The sequence below is a fragment of the Myotis lucifugus genome, unplaced genomic scaffold (assembly GCF_000147115.1).
Source record: "Myotis lucifugus unplaced genomic scaffold, Myoluc2.0 scaffold_194, whole genome shotgun sequence".
NCBI classification, from domain to species: Eukaryota; Metazoa; Chordata; class Mammalia; order Chiroptera; family Vespertilionidae; genus Myotis; species Myotis lucifugus.
In genome coordinates, this window is record NW_005871242.1 from 158054 (window position 1) to 178062 (window position 20009).

At 43.1% G+C, this 20009-nt stretch overlaps 3 protein-coding genes across 4 annotated transcripts in view; all 3 read left to right on the forward strand.

The window, feature by feature from the left end:
* The window catches only part of LOC102433484 (arylamine N-acetyltransferase 1-like), a 49392-nt gene extending 44967 nt beyond the window's left edge, over positions 1-4425 (forward strand). The window contains exon 2 of the mRNA XM_006097014.2: positions 3547-4425. Coding sequence (XP_006097076.1) covers positions 3553-4425 — 873 coding nt within the window. The 5' untranslated portion in view covers positions 3547-3552. The remainder of the gene's footprint in view (positions 1-3546) is intronic.
* A 6375-nt stretch (positions 4426-10800) lies between these two features.
* Positions 10801-15974, forward strand: LOC102433788 (arylamine N-acetyltransferase 1). Its single transcript, XM_023760840.1, is given in 2 exon segments — positions 10801-10844; positions 14844-15974. A coding segment is annotated over 1 exon segment (873 nt). The 5' UTR covers positions 10801-10844; positions 14844-14849; the 3' UTR covers positions 15723-15974.
* Positions 15975-17134: 1160 nt separating this feature from the next.
* On the forward strand, positions 17135-19611 carry LOC102423705 (T-cell leukemia/lymphoma protein 1A-like). Of its 2 annotated transcripts, none has more exons than XM_023760841.1 (2): positions 17135-18013; positions 18459-19611. In XM_023760841.1, the coding sequence occupies exons 1-2, from the start codon at positions 17978-17980 to the stop codon at positions 18885-18887; spliced, it is 465 nt and encodes a 154-aa protein (XP_023616609.1). In that variant the 5' UTR covers positions 17135-17977; the 3' UTR covers positions 18888-19611. The 2 variants fall into 2 exon arrangements, with proteins under 2 accessions (XP_023616609.1, XP_023616610.1); XM_023760842.1 differs by having other exon boundaries at positions 18462-19611.
* Positions 19612-20009: the final 398 nt, after the last annotated feature.

A 20009-nucleotide genomic window follows, 5' to 3' on the forward strand; every position in this document is an offset into this window, starting at 1 on the left:
GGGGGTTGGGGCGCCTTCCCCTGTCACGAACAGAGCAGGGTGGATAGGGAGGTTGTGGCCCCGCCCCCTGTCACACACAGAGCCGCAGGGCGATCAGGGGGTTTGGGCGCTGCCCCCTGTCACGCTGATCCCAGTGCCGGGAGGCTCGGCTTTCTGATCCCGGTGCTGGGAGGATATTACCCTTTTACTATATAGGATAGAGGCCTGGTGCACGGGTGGGGGCTGGCTGGTTTGCCCTGAAGGAATCCTGGATCAGGGGGGGGGTCCCCACTGGGGGCCTGACCAGCCTGGGTGAGGGGCTGATGGCTGTTTGCAGCTGGCCACACCCCCTTCAGGGTAGGGGTCCCACGGTCCCCACTGGGTGCCTGCCAGTCTGGTGAGGGCTGAGGGCTGTTTTCAGGCTGCGGGTGACTGAAGCTCCCAACTGCTCCTTTTTTCTTTTCTTTTTTTTTATCTGGGCCAGCTTTAGCTCTGAGGCTTGGCTCCAGCTCTTAGGCCTCGGCTGCTGAAAGCAGGTATCTGGTTTGTTTGGGTTCTATAATCGAAACACTGTTTCAACTCCAGCTCTGAGATCCTGGCTGGCTGAAAGCAGGTTTCTGGGGTTTTGTTTAGCTTCTATATTTGTTACAATGTTTCAAACTGCAAGCTCAGAGGCCGGCAGCGGCAGGCAGGGAACATTGGAGTCCTCTGTCACTGAAGCAAGCAAGCCTCATGTTCGCTTCAAGCTGCCTGGCTGCCGGCCGCCATCTTGGCTGGCAGTTAATTTGCATATCGCCCTGATTAGCCAATGGGAAGGGTAGCGGAGTGACACCAATTTGCATGTTTCTCTTTTATTAGTGTAGATAAAACTGGGGGGAAGGTCCTAAGTTTAGATAACTAAAAAATGAAACAACAAAACACAGCATGTTACTGATATAAAAATTACACATTACACAAAGTAACAGAATCAAGAACCCAGAAATAAACCCACTCATATATGGTCAAATAATATTTGACGAGGGAGTCAATAAAGTCACACAGAAAAAGGATAGTCTCTTTAATACATAGAAAATTGGACAACTATGTGCAGAAGAATGAAATTGGCCTTTATCTTACACCACTCACAAAATTAACTCACAAGGTTTAAAGAGTTAAAGGTACTCTCAAACTGTAAAACTACTAGAAAACACATAGGGGGAAAGCTTCTTGACATTGGTTTTGGCACTGATTGTTTAGATATGACAACAGAAAGCTCAAGATCAAGAGCAAAAATCAACAAGTGGGACTATTTCAAACCAAAAAGCTTCAGTCAGCAAAGGAAATAATCAGAAAATTAAAAATGCAACCTGTAGAATGGGAGAAAATATTTGTAAACCATCTATCTGATAAGGGGTGTATATCAAACACATACAAGAAACTCATACATATGCAGACTAATGTGGAGTTTCCTCAAAAAACTAAAAATGGAACTCCCATTTGAACCAGTGATCCCACTTCTAGGAATATATCCCAAGAAACCAGAAACACCAATCAGAAAGGATATATGCACCCCTATGTTCATAGTAGCACAATTTACCATAGTGAAGATCTGGAAACAGCCTAAGTGCCCATCAGCAGATGAGTGGATTAAAAACCTGTGGAATACTACATTGTGGAATATACACAATGGAATAATACACTGTGGAATACTACACTGTGGTAAAAAAGAAGGAATTCTTACCATTTGTAACAGCATGGATGGAACTGGAGAGCATTATGCTAAGTGAAATAAGCCAGTCAGAGAAAGATAAATATCACATGATCTCACTCATTTCTGAAATATAATGAACAACATAAACTGATGAACAAAAACAGACCCAGAGACAGAGAAGCATCGATCAGACTGTGAAACCTCAGAGGGAAGATAGGGGAGGGTGGGGGTAAAGGGAAGAGATCAACCAAAGGACTTGTTTGCATGCATATAAGCTAACCAATGGACACAGACACAGGGGGGTGAGGGCATGAGTGAGGGGTGGGTGGGCAATGGGGGCATAAGGACACATATGTAATACTTTAATCAATAAAGAAAAAAATAAAAAAAGAAACTCATACAATTCAATAGAACAAAACCACAACCCTGAATAATCCAATTAAAAAATAGATGAATAACTTGAATGGGCATTTTTCTATGAAAGTATTACAAGTGGCCACCATGTTCATGAAAAGATGCCTAACGTCACAAACTTCAGGAAAATGCAAATCAAAACCACAATAAGATATCGCTTGAAACTGTTAGAATGTCTATTATATAAAAGACAAGAAACAACCAGTAATTGGTGAGGTCATGTGAAGACAAAGAAATCCTTGTATAGTGCTGGTGAGAATGTACAGCAACTATAGAAAACAGTATGGAGGTTTCTCAAAAAATTAAAAATAGAACTATCATGTGATCCAGCAATCCGACTCTAGGTATACTGCCAAAGGGAATGAAAACACAATCTTGAAGAGATACCTCTACCCCCATGTCATTGCAGCATTATAGAAAACTAGAAGCCCATTGCAGGTACATTCCTGCAAGAATAGGGCTTCACTCCCCTCTCTGCCACTCCTACCCCGCCCTTCTCTGCCGCTCCTACCCCGCCCTTCTCTGCCGCTTCTCTCCTGCTGGTCTCTGCCCCTTTTCTCCCGCCCGTCTCCGCTACCTCAGCTCCGTTGCTTGGCTTCCTTCTACAGTGTCTTCAGTCTTTGCTCTCAGCCGGTATATGCAAATTCGCCGCCATCTTTGTTGGCGATTAATTTGCATATTGCTCTGATTAGCCAATGGTGGGCATAGCGAAGGTACGGTCAGTTTGCATCTTTGTCTATTATTAGATAGGATAGTCAGGAAATGAAAACATCCCAAGTGTCCATCCAGCCATATGAAAGAAGAAAACCATAGCTTTTGCCACAACATGGATGGATCTTAAGGGCATTATGATGCTAAGTGAAATAATTTAGACAAATAATGTCAAATACTTTATGTTTTCATTTATATGTGGAATCTGAAAAAAGCCAACCTCATGGAAACAGAGAGTAGAATGGTGGTTGCCATGAACTACAGGGGCGGGGGAAAAGTGGGGTGATGTTTGTCAAAGGGTGCAAACTGCAAGCTAGAAGATAGATAAGGTCTAGAGAATCTAATAAAAAGCATCTTAACTATAATTAACAATACTATATTATATACACAAAGAAATAAAAAGAAAGTTAGTAAGAGAGTAAATCTTAAATGTAATCACCAACACAAAAAAAGGTTACAAAATGGTGTTAGCTAATCTCATTATGGTAATCACTTTGCAATATAAATGTATCTAATCATCACATTATACACCTTAAACTTACATATCTTATATGTCAAAAAAATAACACAATAATGAAAACATTTCTTATTTAAAAATACATTTAAAAAATCTTTAAAAGAATTATAATTACCACATTAACATTAGTATTTGTCTGTATATACTTAAAATACATTACTATAATTAACCTACTTAAGGAAATCCAACTGCAAATGTAACAGTATGTGTTTTTGTTTTCTTTTCCTTGCCATAGGGGATCATGGACATCGAAGCATATTTTGAAAGAATTGGTTATAAGAACTTTAGGAACAAAGTGGACCTGGAAACATTAACTGACATTCTTCAGCACCAGATCCAGGCCATTCCCTTTGAGAACCTTAACATCCACTGTGGGGAACCCATGGAATTGGGCTTGGAGGCTGTTTTTGATCAACTTGTGAGGAAGAACCGGGGTGGGTGGTGTCTCCAGATCAATCAACTTCTGTACTGGGCTCTGACCACAATCGGTTTTGAGACCACAATGCTGGGAAGCTATGTTTGCAATGTTACAACTGAAAAATACACCAGGGCTATCATACATCTCCTGCTGATGGTGACGGTGGGTGGCAGGAACTACATAGTTGATGCTGGGTATGGAAGCTCTTACCAGATGAGGCAGCCTCTGGAGTTAATTTCTGGGAAGGATCAGCCTCAGATGCCATGCATCTTCCGCTTGACAGAAGAGGGAGGAACCTGGTACCTGGACCAAATCAGAAGAGAGCAGTACGTTCCAAACCAAGAATTCCTTAATTCTGAACTCCTGGAAAAGAAAAAGTACAGAAAGATCTACTCATTTACGCTTGAACCTCGAACAATTGAAGATTTTGAGTCTCAGAATTCATACTTTCAGACATCTCCAGCATCTGGGTGTGTAAAAGACTCTTATTGTGCCGTGCACACCCCAGATGGAGTTTACTGCTTAGTGGGTTTTACTCTCATGCATCGAAGATTCAGTTACAAGGATAATATGGATCTGGTGGAATTTAAGACACTGAATATGGAAGAAGTAGAGGAAGAGCTGAAAAAGATATTTAATATTTCCTTGGAGAAAAAGTTTGTGCCCAAACATAGTGCATCTTTTTTTACCATTTAGAGCAATGAGTAATATAGTGGATCAGTCCCCAAAGACAAAGGAAGAAAAAATAAATGAATGGGACTACACCAAACTCCAAGGCTTCTGCACAGTGAAAGAAACCATCAACAAAACAAAAAGGCAACCAGCCTAGTGGGAGAAGATATTTTCCAACAATACCTCTGCTAAGGGGCTTATATCCAAACTATATAGAGACCTTATACAACTCAAGAACCAGAAAATCTAATTGGAAATACTTTCAACAATAAAGTTAAATTTTAGAAAATGAGCAGAGGACCTGAATAAACACTTCTCCCAAGAAGACATAAAAATGGCCAACAGATGTATAAAAAAATGCTCAAATTCACTAGCTATTAGGAAAATGTAAATCAAAACCTTATGAAAGGGAGGGGGGTTAGGGCTGGGTGAAAAAGGTGAAGGGGTTAACAACAGCAACAAAACTTATAGACAAAGACAACAGCATGGTGATTTCTAGAGGGGAAGGATTTCTAGAGGTAGAAGAGGATGAAGGGGGATCTATAGGGATAAAAAGAGACTTGACTTGAGCCGGTGAACACACACTGTGATAGACAGACGATGCATTATAGAATCGTACTCCTGAAACCTATATAATTTTATTGACCAATGTCACCCCAATTGGCTTAATTTTTTTACAATGAAAAAGGAAAAGATCCAAGATAGTTAATTCTGCTGAGAAATGAAGAATTATCACAAATATAAACTTCTAATTTGGTAATGAGGACATCACTGGTGACCTTAACAAGAGCATGCTCAGTGGGTAAGTGGGGATGACAGCTTGATGAAAATGAACTGACGAGAATATTCAAATAAAGAATTAGAAACAATACTTATTAGTCAGTGAAGACTGTACTTTGTAGAATATTAGCCTACGGGTCCAAACAGGAACATAAAACTATAATATATTTCTGTGTGCTTACACACCAAACTCACAGTAGTCAGTTGTTCAGAGGAGGCGCTAGCTTTCTATGTAACGCTTTGCTTTTTACTTTTTTTTTTTTTAAAAGTAAAGTGCACTGGATTACTTATATCAGCCTTCAGAGACTGTTAGTATTTACCTATATCCTTTCTCTTCCTTGTGGGCACATGGCTAGATCACATTTTCAACCCTCACAGCAGTTTGGTAGAACCATGTGACTGAGATCCAACCAATGGAATGTGATAACAAATGATAGGCACAACTTTCAGCCTAAACCATGAATGCTTCCCACCAGTGAGCTCACTGCTATCTTTCCCCACTGGCTGATGGAAGAGACACTGAGGACATAAAGAAAGTGGGGCCACAGATGAAAAGATCTGGGATCCCTGAACAACTGTCGGGTACAACATGGGAGGTAATATGGGTGAAAAATAAACTCTTCCTGAATTTTTCAGTGTTTCTTTGTTTGTTTGTTTCAGTAGCTGGCTTCATTTACCTTAACTAATGTGATAAATAAATATATAATTAAAATTATATTTTATCAGTATAAATTGGATTTATAAAAATAAAGAACTATTTTTATTATGACATGGGAAAAATGAGAATTTGGGGAAGAAGAATGAGAATTTGGGGAAGTCATTACTGTATCTAAGTAAACTGATCAATTTATTGCTCAAAGCAGGACACTTCTGAGAATGAAAGGGGAAACCACACATTATTATGCCAGGATAACAGGTATAAACCGGGACTGCCCCAGGCAGAGAAGCACAGTCATTTTACTCAAAAACCCATCCAAGATCTCATTATTAAGTAGATAGTGTTTTTTCCATATATATTGCTTTAAAACAGCAGGTCAAAGGAAAAGTTATGAACCCAGAGATCCATGGACTGGGCCAGATCATAACCAAGGACCTTGGACTTGCCAAATCACACTGTTCTCAACCATCACAAGAACTTCACGGAGAGCAAAGATTTGGTCCTATTCTTGTTCAATGATTGCAGCCAAGCAGGAAACTCTGATATCTGCCAGCTCTAGAGTTAGTCACTTAGAGTGGTCCCGAACATGGGCTGGGAGGCACACTGTGGGACCCACTCTACCACTTCCCAATTAGGTGACCGTGAGCAAGTTATTAACCAGTCTGGGCTCCACTTTGCCTGTAGAGTGGGAAGAAGAAGAATATTCCATTCAAAGGATTGTTACAAAGCATGCAATGAGATAAATAAGGTAAAGTGCTTTTAAAAATGCCTGGCACTGAAAACACTCCGGATGTGTCAGCCATAATGACTGCGGTTGTCATAAACGATCTGAAATGCACATCTCATTATCCTGTTGGGTACTAGATGCATGAGTGTCCAGTGACCATAAGATGAGGACTCTTTTTTTTTTAATTTTTTTATTGCTTAAAGTATTACAAAGGGTATTACATATGTGTCCTTTTTTTCCCCGCCCTTGACAATCCCCTGGCCTCCCCTACCCCCCAGTGTCTTATGTCCATTGGTTATGCTTATATGCATGCATACAAGTCCTTTGGTTGATCTCTTACCCGACCTCCCTCCTGCCCCCCCACCCTCCCCGGCCTTCCTGCTGTAGTTTAACAGTCTGTTCGAGGCAACTCTGCCTCTGTAAGAGATGAGGACTCTTAAAGAGACACAGGAAGTTTGAGGCCTATATAGTCATAACCCTAAGTCAATTGTTTCAACGCTGGTAGATAAAAGGAAAATGTCTCCAAAGGAGCATTTTCAGACATTTCCCAATGTTCCTTGCTCTTCCCCACGTTACAGCCAGCGCATCTCTCCCCACTGAGACGGGGTGGACATGGCCTCTGTTTCCCAGGCCTGCCTGCTTTGTCTGCAGCTCCTGCCTGACTAGAACCTCTGTGCTCATGTGTGGTCCGAAGGGCTGCGGGGTCTCACTGTGTCCCACTTGATCAGCATGTAGCCTGCCCACTGCTGCCCTCCCCTCCTCCTCCAGGACTCCCAGAGCCAAAGTTTCTGAGACTTTACAAACTACCTTTCCCCTTTTTACTATAACAGACTTTCCTTCTACTCAACTCTGTCCTTTAACATCCTCTCTCCTCTTACCACGTTCATTTCACGTTTTACTCAAGTTCTAGCACACCTGACTAGAAGGTCCCAGAAACCACGACTGAAAGTCACGATTCTAAACTGATCCTGACTATCCCCAGACTCATGAAATTTGCTGCTTTTCTCAGATTGAAACCAGACACAATGGGTCTAGGCCACCTGTCACTACTGGAGCCAAATTAAGCAGAGACAGGGTTGAATCATATATGAGTGTTTAATCCAATAACGCTGGTAGAATGGGAGAGCACTCAGTCACCCTGGGAATTCTGCTCTGATCCCCACTTGCCAGTTGGCTGATTATATAGGCTTGAGGGAGAAGATAGCTACATGCAGCTGTGAGCTGCAAGTGTAACAGAGAAAGTGGAGGGTAGGGTCTGTGGTTGGGCCTTCAGGAGTTCAAAGTCTGATAACAAGGTGGCTAATCTTTTATGATGTTGCACAAGCTCAGCCTGTTCCTGAGGCAAACTTCTAGAGGGGGGCAGGGTTTGTGCACAGTAACTTAATCAAAGCGTGTTCTGTCCCTGGTCTGTTCTCAAAGTGTATTTCTTTTATGAGTAATGGACACATCAAGCATCTTATCTGTTTATGGCCTTGTTTCATCCTCCAGTTTCTAGGGTCTGTAAGAAAACCTCTTACCTATAGTTAGTAAAGTGAGCAATTATGAAACAACTGTGGCTCTATTCTTATTACATGCCCTTCGCCACTATCAATATCACTACGGTCATGTCCCCTAAACAAAATCATGTCTGAAGTAGAAATATTATTTAACAACTTCTTTGAACATTTTAGTTAAAATCTAAGAATTTCAGATCATTCTGGAAATAACACAAAATTATTCAAAGCATTCACCAGAATAGATCAAATATTTATACAAGAAATTGCTCCTTAAACTCATCTACAAATAGACATTTCAGCACTTTTCTATTTCCTAAGTAAGTATTTTTAATTTCCACTTGGGGAACACAGTTTCAAATTGAAAATTATTCCTAGATTCTGGCTTACTGCACACTATTAAAAATAATAATAACAATTTTAACCACATGTCAGTAATACAAAGGCATACGTATACATATGGGGAAAACAGAAAACATGACAAAAAATTACTTGGTAATAAAATCTCTACTTGGAGCCAGTGTCCATCATGAATGCCTTTTTCAGATGAGGTCAGAGAAAAGAAAGCATCCCTTCCTCCTGCCTTTACAAAAATAAAAGTATGTTCTTCAGCAAGGAAAAAGAAAGTATGTGAGTAAAATTAACTCATAGTGGAATGTTTACACTAGACACACTAATTCTAGTGATTATTTATTAAAAAACACAATCAGCATTCTTTCAGATTGCCTGTGTCAGGGTGAAGATGGAGCCTTCCTTCGTGTTTTCCTCATTACTACTGCCAGCCACCTCTGTATCTCTGTCCCTCCTACGGTGAGGAGAGTGCTAGGTGACAGTTCATATATTTCCCTGTTTTGCTCTCCTTCCATGAAGAAAACATAGGAAGTAGTCAGATTTTGCTAGAACGTTTGGATGGCCACTCTGCTGGAGGCAGGAGAACATTCTCAAGCCCACAGAAATCCCTGCCCTATCACCCCAGCTGTTACTGCCCTCAGACACCAGGATCCATACCTTGGGTCTGACTCTCCCTTGGCCTCAAGCCTTGTGATCTCAGATTGCTGGGACAATTCTTGCTGGAGATTCTCATGGGTCAAAGTTCCCAGGATCAGGGGGACAATAGCTATACTCGACTGAACAATCAGTTTCATACTTTGTGCCAAAATAGTCCAGCCCCCAAGCTGTATTATGGGATTATGTCCTTCTGAGCAATGTCTTACAAGTTCTGCTCTGCCATCTATCCTTCATTGCTGCTGTATCCTGGTGACAACAGAGGGGTGTGTCCTCAACACCTTGCCCTTTAGTTCACAAACAGGAAACCTGAAGAGTCAGTAGGAATGTGAAGAGCTGTGCAAACTCACCAGTACTCAGAGAAGTGCAAATTAAAACAACACGGAGCTATCACCTTAGGTACGTGAGATGGGCAAACATGCGAAGGTTGCTAACAGAAAGTGTCAATCAGGATATGAGGAAAATGGGACTCTCTACACAAGAGGACAGTGATGCTCAGTGAAATTAAGCTCATATATGCCCTGTCCCCAGCGTATCTCGTTCCTGGTATATGTCCAGGTAAAGTTCCATGTCCACCTGCAGGGCATGTGAAGCAAAGGATTCATGACACTGGTGTTGTAGGAACTGGGAGTTGAGGGCATCTAAGTGCCCTTCACCAGTGGTACTGGTAAGTTAAATGAACTTGGTTGGTTTCCTCCAAAACCAGACCCTGAGATGAGGGTTTGCACTTAAGTGGCTTCTTTGGGAGGTGATTAAAGGAAGCACCAGCATGGAGTGGGAAAGGCAGAGTCAGGGGCACTTTGGGAGTCAATAAAGGGAACATATTGGCAGGTGCCCTCAGTGAACAATAAGAACTTAATCTCACTAGAGGACATTGGGAGACAGTGTTGTCTGTGCCCCAGAGTAATCCCACCTGAGCAGGTAGAACTTGAGGGTATTTATTCTTCAACTCCCATCATCCTGGGCTGAGTGGTGGTCACAGGGGCACTAAGTTGCATCTCCATCTGCCTGCCCAAGCACAGGCCAAGAGAAAGGCCTCCCAAATCCATGCAGCAGGACACCAGAGCTATGGACTAGAACCATTAGTGCCAAAAAGAGGGCAAGAGGCAACAACTGTGTCCCATAGACAGGCTTTAAGACGCAGCATAGGGGAAATGCATAGGAAACAGCAAGAGTTATACAGCAATATCATTAACGTGAATTAAAAACACAAGCAGCAACACCACGTTACTATGGACACATCACACTCACACCATATATTCAGACTAATTTGGGACACAGGGCCTTGGGGAGCAGGGAGTGGTGAGTGGTACTGAGGATGGGGGATGACTGGCAGAAGAATAAAAACCAAGTCGCTTCATGGAGATGGATGAAGAATGGCATCATAAATTTGGGAGAGTAATTTAAGATCTTGATTTTTTTTCCTGCCTCTTCTAGTTTAATGAATATGCTTTTCCAGGACCGATGTAAACCCTCAACTCCCACATTACACCTAGGACATCTGGCTTCAGGCTCCCTAAGGCAAGGACTGTGTCAAATACAAGATAATCCCCCTCACTGCCAGTGTGACCTAAGGCCCATCCAATAATGTAGTCTCCACCCTTCTCCAATGAATACATTTGAACAGGAGGCACAGGACAGCCTAAGGCCCCACAACTACATTTCCCAGAGATCCCTGTGTGACTCCAGGGAGGGGCTGTTTCCCAAAACTTCCTGTACTGACCTCAAGTGGGAGGAGTGAAGACAGTCTAGTTCCTGGTGTGGGTCCTAGTTGAACTGGGTAAGTGACTCTTTTTAGCTTTGAAATGGGGGCTTTTTCCTATCTAAAATGTGAGTCCAGGAGGCCAGATACTACAGTGCACTTGAATTCCAAGTCCAGATGCTGTTCAGAAGGTAGGTGACACCTACTTAGAATCCTTATGCTGTAAGGACTGTACATGTGGAGATAATGGACCCTTGATTCAAGCTGTCTGTGCCCACAGCAGCACCTGCTGGGCCCTTTTTTGGTAACCTGCTCTTTCCCTGTCCCAGGGCCCTCATTTTAGTTTCTCACAAAACGGCTGACCCCACCTTCTCTCACTCAAAAATAGTAACAACTTCCTGTCAATTATCTAATGTATCCTGCCCAGAGACTTATTTCTTGGCCTTTTATGGGTTTTAAAAGTTCAGAGCCAACTTTAAAGAATACGCTGATATCAACTGCACGTCTGAGTTTGTCTGAGTTTCTGCTTTTCCTTAGGAGTGGGAAAATCAAAATAAAAAAACAAACACACTCGAAACTCCCCTGTTACAGCTGATCTCCACCCGTGGGACTCTCTGGGCCACCTCACAGGCTCTCAAAACACCAAGCAGAGTTGAAGGAGGGTGTGTGGGTGAGGGTTGCCCGACAACCTCTTTCTCATCCGGAAAATCACTGGGCTGGCCACTTGCGCCTGGGACTGAACTAGGTTGTAGTGTCCTTACAGTGGGTCTCAGAGCCGAAATAAAAGGAAAGGGAAGGGAAGAAAGGGAAGGAAGAGGAGGGGAGGGGGAAGGGAAACGGAGAGGAGAAGAAAACAGCACAGGCAAGAAAAGCCACTCAGAAACACTCCTTAAAATTCTTCTAATCAACTTAGCAATTCCATTCCTTGGTATAAACACAAAATCATTGAAAACACATACTGTACTGAAAAATGTACTTGAACACATTCACAGCGGCACTATTCACAACAGTCAAAGGTGGAAACAAGCCAGATGCTCATCAAGGAAGGAAGAGACAAAGGAAAATAGGGAGTCCATACCATGGAACATTACTCAGTCATAAAAGGGAATGAAGTATTGACATGTGTCACACAATAAGTGAACCTTGGAAACGTTATGCTAAATGAAAGGAGGCAGCCACAAAATGTGCCATGTTATATGATTATGTTTTTGTGAAATATCCGGAATAGATAAATCCAAAGAGACTGAACGTAGAGTGGTGGCTGCCAGGGGCTGGAGGGAATGGGGAGTAACTGCTCAGTGGGTATGGGGCTACATTTCCTGCTAATGAGATATTTTTAAACTAGATAGAAGTGGTGATTGCACAAAATTGTGAATGTACCAAATCGTACATCTGTTCACTTTATCAGGGTTAGTTTTATATTATGTGACCTTCACATCAGATATTTTAAAAAGTCTATTCAGAAATGCCAGGAATCCCGGGAGTGGGGTTGACAATTTCACCCCAGTCTGGAAGTGTACTGTGCGGCTTGTAGCCTTGGGGTGGCGACAGCATTTCTCCTCCTTCCCCAGGTCCTCATTTCAGTTCCTCAAGCACAAAACAGGGCGTCCACTCCTCCCCTCAAAAGGAAATTTTTAAATTGTCAACTCTCTGTTGTCCAGAGACTTTTTGCTTGGCCTTTACCATCTTCAGCTGAGCAGCTGTTTCTGTGGACTGGCTCTCGGGCCTGCTCCCGGGACCTGCCTGACCTCTGCAGGCATTCACCCAGTGGGGGGGCTGAGAGGCAAGCTCAGTGCACCATGGCCTGTTGAACGATGGCCTCTGAGCAGGACTAGCCTAGCAACTTCCCTTTCCATCCAGAAGTCAAACAGCTGGCCACTTGCCCATGGGAAGGGAGGTAGGTGATAGTGTCAATCCAGTGAAATGCCAGCCTTCGCTGGGACAGAGAAAAGGAAAGGGATAGAAAAAGAAAAGAAAACAAACACCCACAAAGAAAGTCACTCACTATCACTCCTCAAAATTCTATTCTGCACCAGAAATCTAGACAGTAGGTATATTTCAATCTGTAATTAAACTTGTGCTGTCTATAGCCTTGAGGTATGACAGCACCATCTCATGGGTGAACTAGCTTTGGATCAATCTGTTGTTAATTTTTCCATTTTTGGTTCTTGCCTACAACTTTATTTGCGAAAGACTAGGACTTTCTTTAAAAACAAAACAAAACTGAAAACCACTGTTGTCCATGAAAGATGTAGAGATCCTAGAGACTGGAAACTGATCAGTAAGTTCTTCAGATCAACCTATTTGCCAAGGGTACACCAAAAGGGTAATTTGTAATTAAAGTACCATGTCACTAGGACAAATTACAGCAGTCAGTTCAATAAAGCAACAAGGATCCATTTGACCCACAGAAGAAAGCAAGTCTCTTCTGCCTGATATCCAAGGCCCTCTGAAGCTGCCTGTGCATCTACCTTCCTTTGCACGACTCTCCAGAATGACCACTGATGTGTCTTAAGTCAGGTTCCCCAGAATCAGACACTGAGACAAGGATCCATGTGCAAGTGACTTGTTAGAGAAGTGCCCCTGGGAGAAACCCAGTTTCAGCCTGGATGTGAGTTCTAACTCAAAATGTGTCCCGTCTCCAGGCAAAGTGGCTGGACTTTCAAAACCTCCCACCAGTCATTCATTGACTCAGAGCTGCCCTGGCAGGATATGCATTCCCTGGCCCATCCAGCCTTCTGCAGTGGGAGGCAAAGCAGCTCCAGGAGCCCACAAGGGGTCCTCCACAGAGAATCCAGGGCAGTGGTTCTCAACCTTCCTAATGCCGCGACCCTTTAATACAGTTCCTCATGTTGTGGTGACCCCCAATTTCATTGTTACAAATTGAACATAATTAAAGCATAGTGATTAATCACAAAACAATATGTAATTATATATGTGTTTTCCGATGGTCTTAGGCGACCCCAAAGGGGTCACAACCCACAGGTTGAGAACCACTGACCTAGGGTTCAGGTCCTTAAGCATAAGGACACAGAAGCCAGGCTAGGGGCACAATGAAATGGTAAAAGACATCTGAAGGCATCTGAGTGGAACACACAGCCTCACACTAACCTCAGTCCCAAATCTTCACCAATCCCATGTGCCCTCTCTGAGTACACTGAGCATGCTCTATTCCTTACTGCTCTGTACCTATGGTGGAGGCCAATATGTCTAATGGGTTTCATGTATCACATTTTAAAAAAATTTTTAAATTTACTTTAGCCATAATTCTTGTAACTTTTCTACTCTTTGCTCTATAATAAAAGGAGTCAGTGTTGACCATGGATCCTTTGTTGTGGCCTCTCTCTTCCTTATTTTCATTTTGATTCACACTTCATTGGCCAATTAGGAGGTAACACTTTATCGGGGTAGCTCATCCTTCATGCGTTCCTCAAATTCTTTCATCTTTGAGATTGTTTTCATATTCATGATGCCTTTGTGATGAAATGAAATCCTATCTGAGAAAAGTATTTGGGGATCAGACTCTCCTCTTAACATAGTAACATATTGCTGTGGAGTATTCTGACGCCAGCCTGCTGGTTTCTCCCTTAAAAAGTGTTTGCTTTTCTACCAAATACCGATGTAGTTTGCTTCCACTTTGAATTTCAATAATTTAACCAGAATATATCTCAGTGTTGAACAATGAATCAAACTTTTCCAGAATTTTGCTGTTTTTCAGATTTAATTTTTGCTTTAGTTCAGGAAAACATTTTGTTATTTTTATATACAGTTTCTAATTGTTCATTTTGAGTTTTCTTCTTCAGAAGCACCAATTTGCTTTTCTCTTGGCTTTTTTGAATTGTTTAATGGCTTTATCTTCCCATTGATTGTTACTATGAGAACCAAGTTTTTCTTCTACATATGTCTTTGATATCACTGTATTACAATAGTAGTAGTAAACAAGACTTATGATTGTAGATAGTTATATTGACTATTTGTAGTTACACATTTAAAATACATTAATTGTAATTAGGCTAATCAACGAAATCCAAGTAAAAAGTAATACTATGTGTTTTTGTTTTCTTTTCCTTGCCATAGGGCATTATGGACATCGAAGCATATTTTGAAAGAATTGGTTATAAGAACTCTAGGAACAAATTGGACCTGGAAACATTAACTGACATTTTTCAGCACCAGATCCAGGCCATTCCCTTTGAGAACCTTAACATCCATGGTGGGGAACGGATGGAATTGGGCTTGGAGGCCATTTTTGACCAAGTTGTGAGGAAGAACCGGGGTGGGTGGTGTTGACAGATCAATCAAATTCTGTACTGGGCTCTGACCACAATGGGCTTTGAGACCACAATGCTGGGAGGGTATGTTTACAGCACTCCCGCTGACAAATACAGCAGTGCCATGATTCACCTCCTGCTGAAGGTGACGGTGGGTGGCAGGAACTACATAGTTGATGCTGGGTTTGGACGCTCTTACCAGATATGGCAGCCTCTGGAGTTAATTTCTGGGAAGGATCAGCCTCAGGTGCCGTGCATCTTCCGCTTGACAGAAGAGGGAGGAACGTGGTACCTGGACCAAATCAGAAGAGAACAGTACGTTCCAAACCAAGAATTCCTTAATTCTGAACTCCTGGAAAAGAACAAGTACAGAAAGATCTACTCCTTTACGCTCGAACCTCGAACAATTGAGGATTTTGAGTCCGTTAATGAATACCTTCAGACGTCTGCAGCATCTGTGTTTACAAGCAAGTCATTCTGTTCCTTGCAAACCCCAAATGGGGTTCACTGTTTAGTGGGCTTCACCCTCACCTTTAGAAAATTCAATTATAAGGACAATATGGATCTGGTGGAGTTTAAGACACTGAATGAAGAAGAAATAGAAGAAGAGCTGAAAAATATATTTAATATTTCCTTGGAGAGAAAACTTGTGCCCAAACACGGTGATAAATTTTTTACCATTTAGAGTAAGGAGTAGAAATGGTCTTCAGTATTATTGCAGGTACTGAAACTTCTTACCATAAAAATTTCAAATAAATATAAAAGTAGAGAGAATAAAATAACAAACCCCTATTTATCACCAATTTTACCAGCTATCAACTGGCAGCCTCTCTCTCAAATTTCCTTAGTGACCCCACATGATATTAAAGAAAATCTTAGACATCCAATCATTTTCAACCTTAAAAATGTTAGCACATGTAGTTAGAAAACATTTAAAAGAAACAGAACCACATGTCTTTTCAAAATTAACAATAATAAAGGTATTTAAAAGGTTTTCGTGGGAGAGAATAGTGATTTCTGCTAGAAAAGCGTCCATGCTGGTTGAATGTTGAATTCATAAAAAATGTTTACCCATGGTTCACTAAATGGAAAATTGAGGAAATAGTTTTTATTAAACTCAACATGGATATGTGCCAATCTTTAAAATTCCACATATGTAATTTAGGATTAGAATTCAACAGAGAAGAATGAGGCATGATATTGCTTCCTAATAGTTCTCAAGACAAGGCTTAAACCAACACATAGTAATGTGTGATTAAGCACTCAGAGAGAGACACAGCTAATAATTTCTTACATGGTGCTTTTGCAACCACAGTTCTTTATGTAGCATTTCCTTAATATAGATACACTGATATTTAGAAATTTTCAAATCCCTGAATTAAGTCATTTTGTCTAAAAGTAAAAATGATAGTGAATTTTAAAATGCTTATCTGTAAAAACTTGATGTCTACAAGTACGTTAAACATTGTTGGCTAATACGATGTCAGTCATGAAGTGTGTGTTTGGCAGAGTTAGGAGATGATGGGCTAGGACTTCCTTGCATCCACTTTCTTATCTCCCAGTTATTTTCTTTTACTTCCTCCCATACTTTGTCGTAAGAGTGTATAGACCTGAGTGCAGATCCTGTGGACGCTGGGTGAATTACTTCATGAATCTGTGACTCTGATCCCTCGGAGGTAAAATGGGGATAATCCTATATAAAAGGCGAATATGCAAATAGACCAAATGGTGGAACAACCAGTTGCTATGACGTGCACTGACCACCAAGGGGCAGATGCTCAACACAGGAGCTGCCCTCTGGTGGTCAGTGCACTCCCACAGGGGGAGTGCTGCTCAGCCAGAAGCCTGGCTAACCGCTGGTGAGCATAGCAGTGGTGGTGGGAGCCTCTCCCGCCTCCGCAGCAGTGCTAAGGATGTCCAACTGCCCTTTAGGCCCGCTTTCCTGCAGGGAGTGGGCCTAAGCCATCAGTTGGACATCCCCCAAGGGCTCCTGGATTGCTAAAGGGCGCAGGCCAGGCTGAGGGGGATCCCCCCAAGGGCACGAATGTCATGCACCGGGCCTCTAGTACTTACATAATTAAGTGCTAGACAAGAGTCAGCGCTCAATAAATATTTGTTATGTGGATGAATGAAGAATGTCAGTAATGTTTTTGATACTGAGTCAGCATTTGATGAAAGTTCTTCCATCTTGCTTTATTTCCTTAGCTTGAATCTGGTCCTGAATCTGCCTGCTTCTTCTTTGATTAAATATGAAGATGATATCAGATGGCCCCAATCTGACTGTGGCTTTGTGCTTCAGAATTGGAATCTTTCTTATCTATAACTCACATTTTCTGTTTGTGAATTCCAGAATCAGGGCTATAATTTCAACTGCAGACTTGTTCTAACAGTACTCCCCCTTTTTAACTTGTGATTATCATAATGATAATGAAAAAAAATAAAATGGAATAAGCCTTGCTAAGAGAGGCACTTAAAATAGAGTCAGGAGGCTATGAAGGAAGTGGGGCCCCTAGAGTCTGGTAGGAGGGACAGGGGGGTGGTGAGCGGTAAGGCAAATTAGAGGCAGTCTTGTAATTAATGCTAAAGAATGTGGACTTTATTCTAAATGTGAGATCCCAGGAAGGAGTGGTATGACCGGACTTGGATTTAAGACCATTCTGACTAGTGTGAAGGGAAAGGAGGTGCCCAGTAGGAGGCCACTGTGATGATCCAGGATAAGAGATCCTGGTGACCTGAAGGAGGGTCTGTCAGGCGCTGGGAATGAGCGACATGGACAGATTTGAGATAAACTTAGGTGGTAAACCTGACAGAATGTAGGATGGGTTGATGCCTTCCTAAGGGAGAAAGAGAATGAAGGTAGCCAGGATGGCTTGGCACCATTCATCAGGAAGGAATAGAGGAGGACAAACAGGCCAATGACATCTGCTTGGAGCCTGTTGGATGTTGAGAGTACAGGAAGGACATTCCAGGAAGAAGGTGAGTATGTGACTGCTGGGGTTTAGAATGTCTTGGCTGGAAATAAAAACATGAGGCTGTAAACAGATGGTAACTTGAACAATGAAAGAGCAGGAAGTCAAGTGTGAAATTACTGTAGAAAAAAAAAAAGGCCAAAGGCAATGATAAAAAAGATTAAGGGATGGTCCAATAAAGAAGAGCTTACAAAAGAGACTGAACAAGCAGGAAGAGAGATGGGAAGAAAGGGTATAAGTGAAGGAGGGAATGAACAACAGATTCAAATCACCCTGGAAAACTGAATTTAGGATTGAGGATTGGTAATTAATTTAACAACAAGACGGCCATTGGTGACTTCAGCAAGAGCAGTGTCAGTCATGTAGAGTGGGTGGGACTCATATTACATTCATCTGTAGGAGGGAGTAGGGGTGAAGGAGTAGAAATAACAAGTTAAAATTTTTCGTTCAAGAAGCAAGAGGCCTTGCGAGGCTGCGCTCCTGCGCGCTCCTGCTCCAGATCCAGCTCCCTAGACCGCGGAGGTGCCATGAGCGGCGGAACTGCCTTGTGTGAGTGCCCGTTCACGGTGTGCAGGAGCCTGCACCCCGACCACCTGTGGATCTGGCGGCCCAACGTGTTTGTGGACGAGAATGATCGCACCTGGCTGCCCATCATCAACGAGACAGAAAGCAGCCTCCAAGTCCTCATGCGCCAGATCAAGGTCTCCAGCGGGGAGGCCATGCAGCCCAGCCAGCTGCCCCCCAGCATGCTGCCCCTCATGTGGCAGCTCTACCCTGGCAGGCGGTACCGCGCCTCCGACTCCAGCTTCTGGCGCATCGTGTACCACATCGAGATCAGTGGCGTCGAGGACATGGTCCTTGAGCAGCTGCCAGACCCATAGCACAAGCCGCGCGTGGTCCTGCGGTTCCTGTTCCTGTGCCCTGAGCCGCAGTCCCGGTGGCCTGCAGTGGGGATGTCCATGCTTCTGTGTTCCTTTTTACCAGCCCTGTTGTTCTGTCTGCCACCCCCGCCGGAGGGCGCAGACAGCAGGGGATGAGCCCGCCCAGGGCCCGCGGGAACCTGCCTGCATCCCCCTCGGCCTCCCCGGCAGATTGGCCGGAGAGAGCGCGGCTCCAAGTGCCCAGGCCCTGTCCCTGGTTCTCTGAGCTGCCTGCTGGTTTGTGGCCGCGCTCTCTCTCTGTGTCCCTCCCTCCCCAGTCACTCATGTTCTGTGCTACCCACGGGGATACTTCTCGTTCTCCTCCCTCAGCTCTGTGCGCCTCTGGCTGCAAGGCAGCGGGGCCTACACGCCTGAGCCCAGGCCAGGCCCCGAGGCCCTGAGTTAACTCTCTCGTGGCGTGTGCCTGCTCACGACCATGCCTGCAAAGTCCCACCTGCCACGCAGGTTTACGCACAGCTCACGGGAAGGCCTAGAGGAGCCGGGCTCCGTGCTCAGCACTCAGAAGCTTTCGGGTCAAGCGTCCACAGCCCCTGACCTCGCAGGAGGTCAGGCCAGCAAGCCCCCCTGTAGGACAGAGGTCGGAAGTCCCCCCTTTTATAGGCACCCACACCCCTGGATGTTATGAGGTTGTATGTAGCATGAACACTTTGTAATATTGATCGATTAAATGTAAGACAACTCATTTAAAAAGAATTTTTTTTCGTTCAAGAAATTTCCTGTGAAACATGTAAAGAAATAGCTAAAAGCAGACTTGAATTTGATGGGAAGGTTTTTTTTTAAGGTCAGTGTTGAACATGTTTGCAAGTTAACAGGTAGGAGACAGTAAAAAGGAACCAGTTGGATTTATAAGAGAAAAATGAGATAATCAATTGATAAAATCCCTGAGTGACATGGCCAGATGGGATTCAGAGCAGGATTAACCTGGAGCAGATGGGATATGTCCTCCATGATAAGCAAAGGAAAAGAGAGTGTGTAGGAAGGAAGGAAATAAGTCTGTGGTTTGGGAGACAGGAGAGTGAGCACGTCTGATAGCTTTTATAGTCTCTGTGACAATGGAGGTGA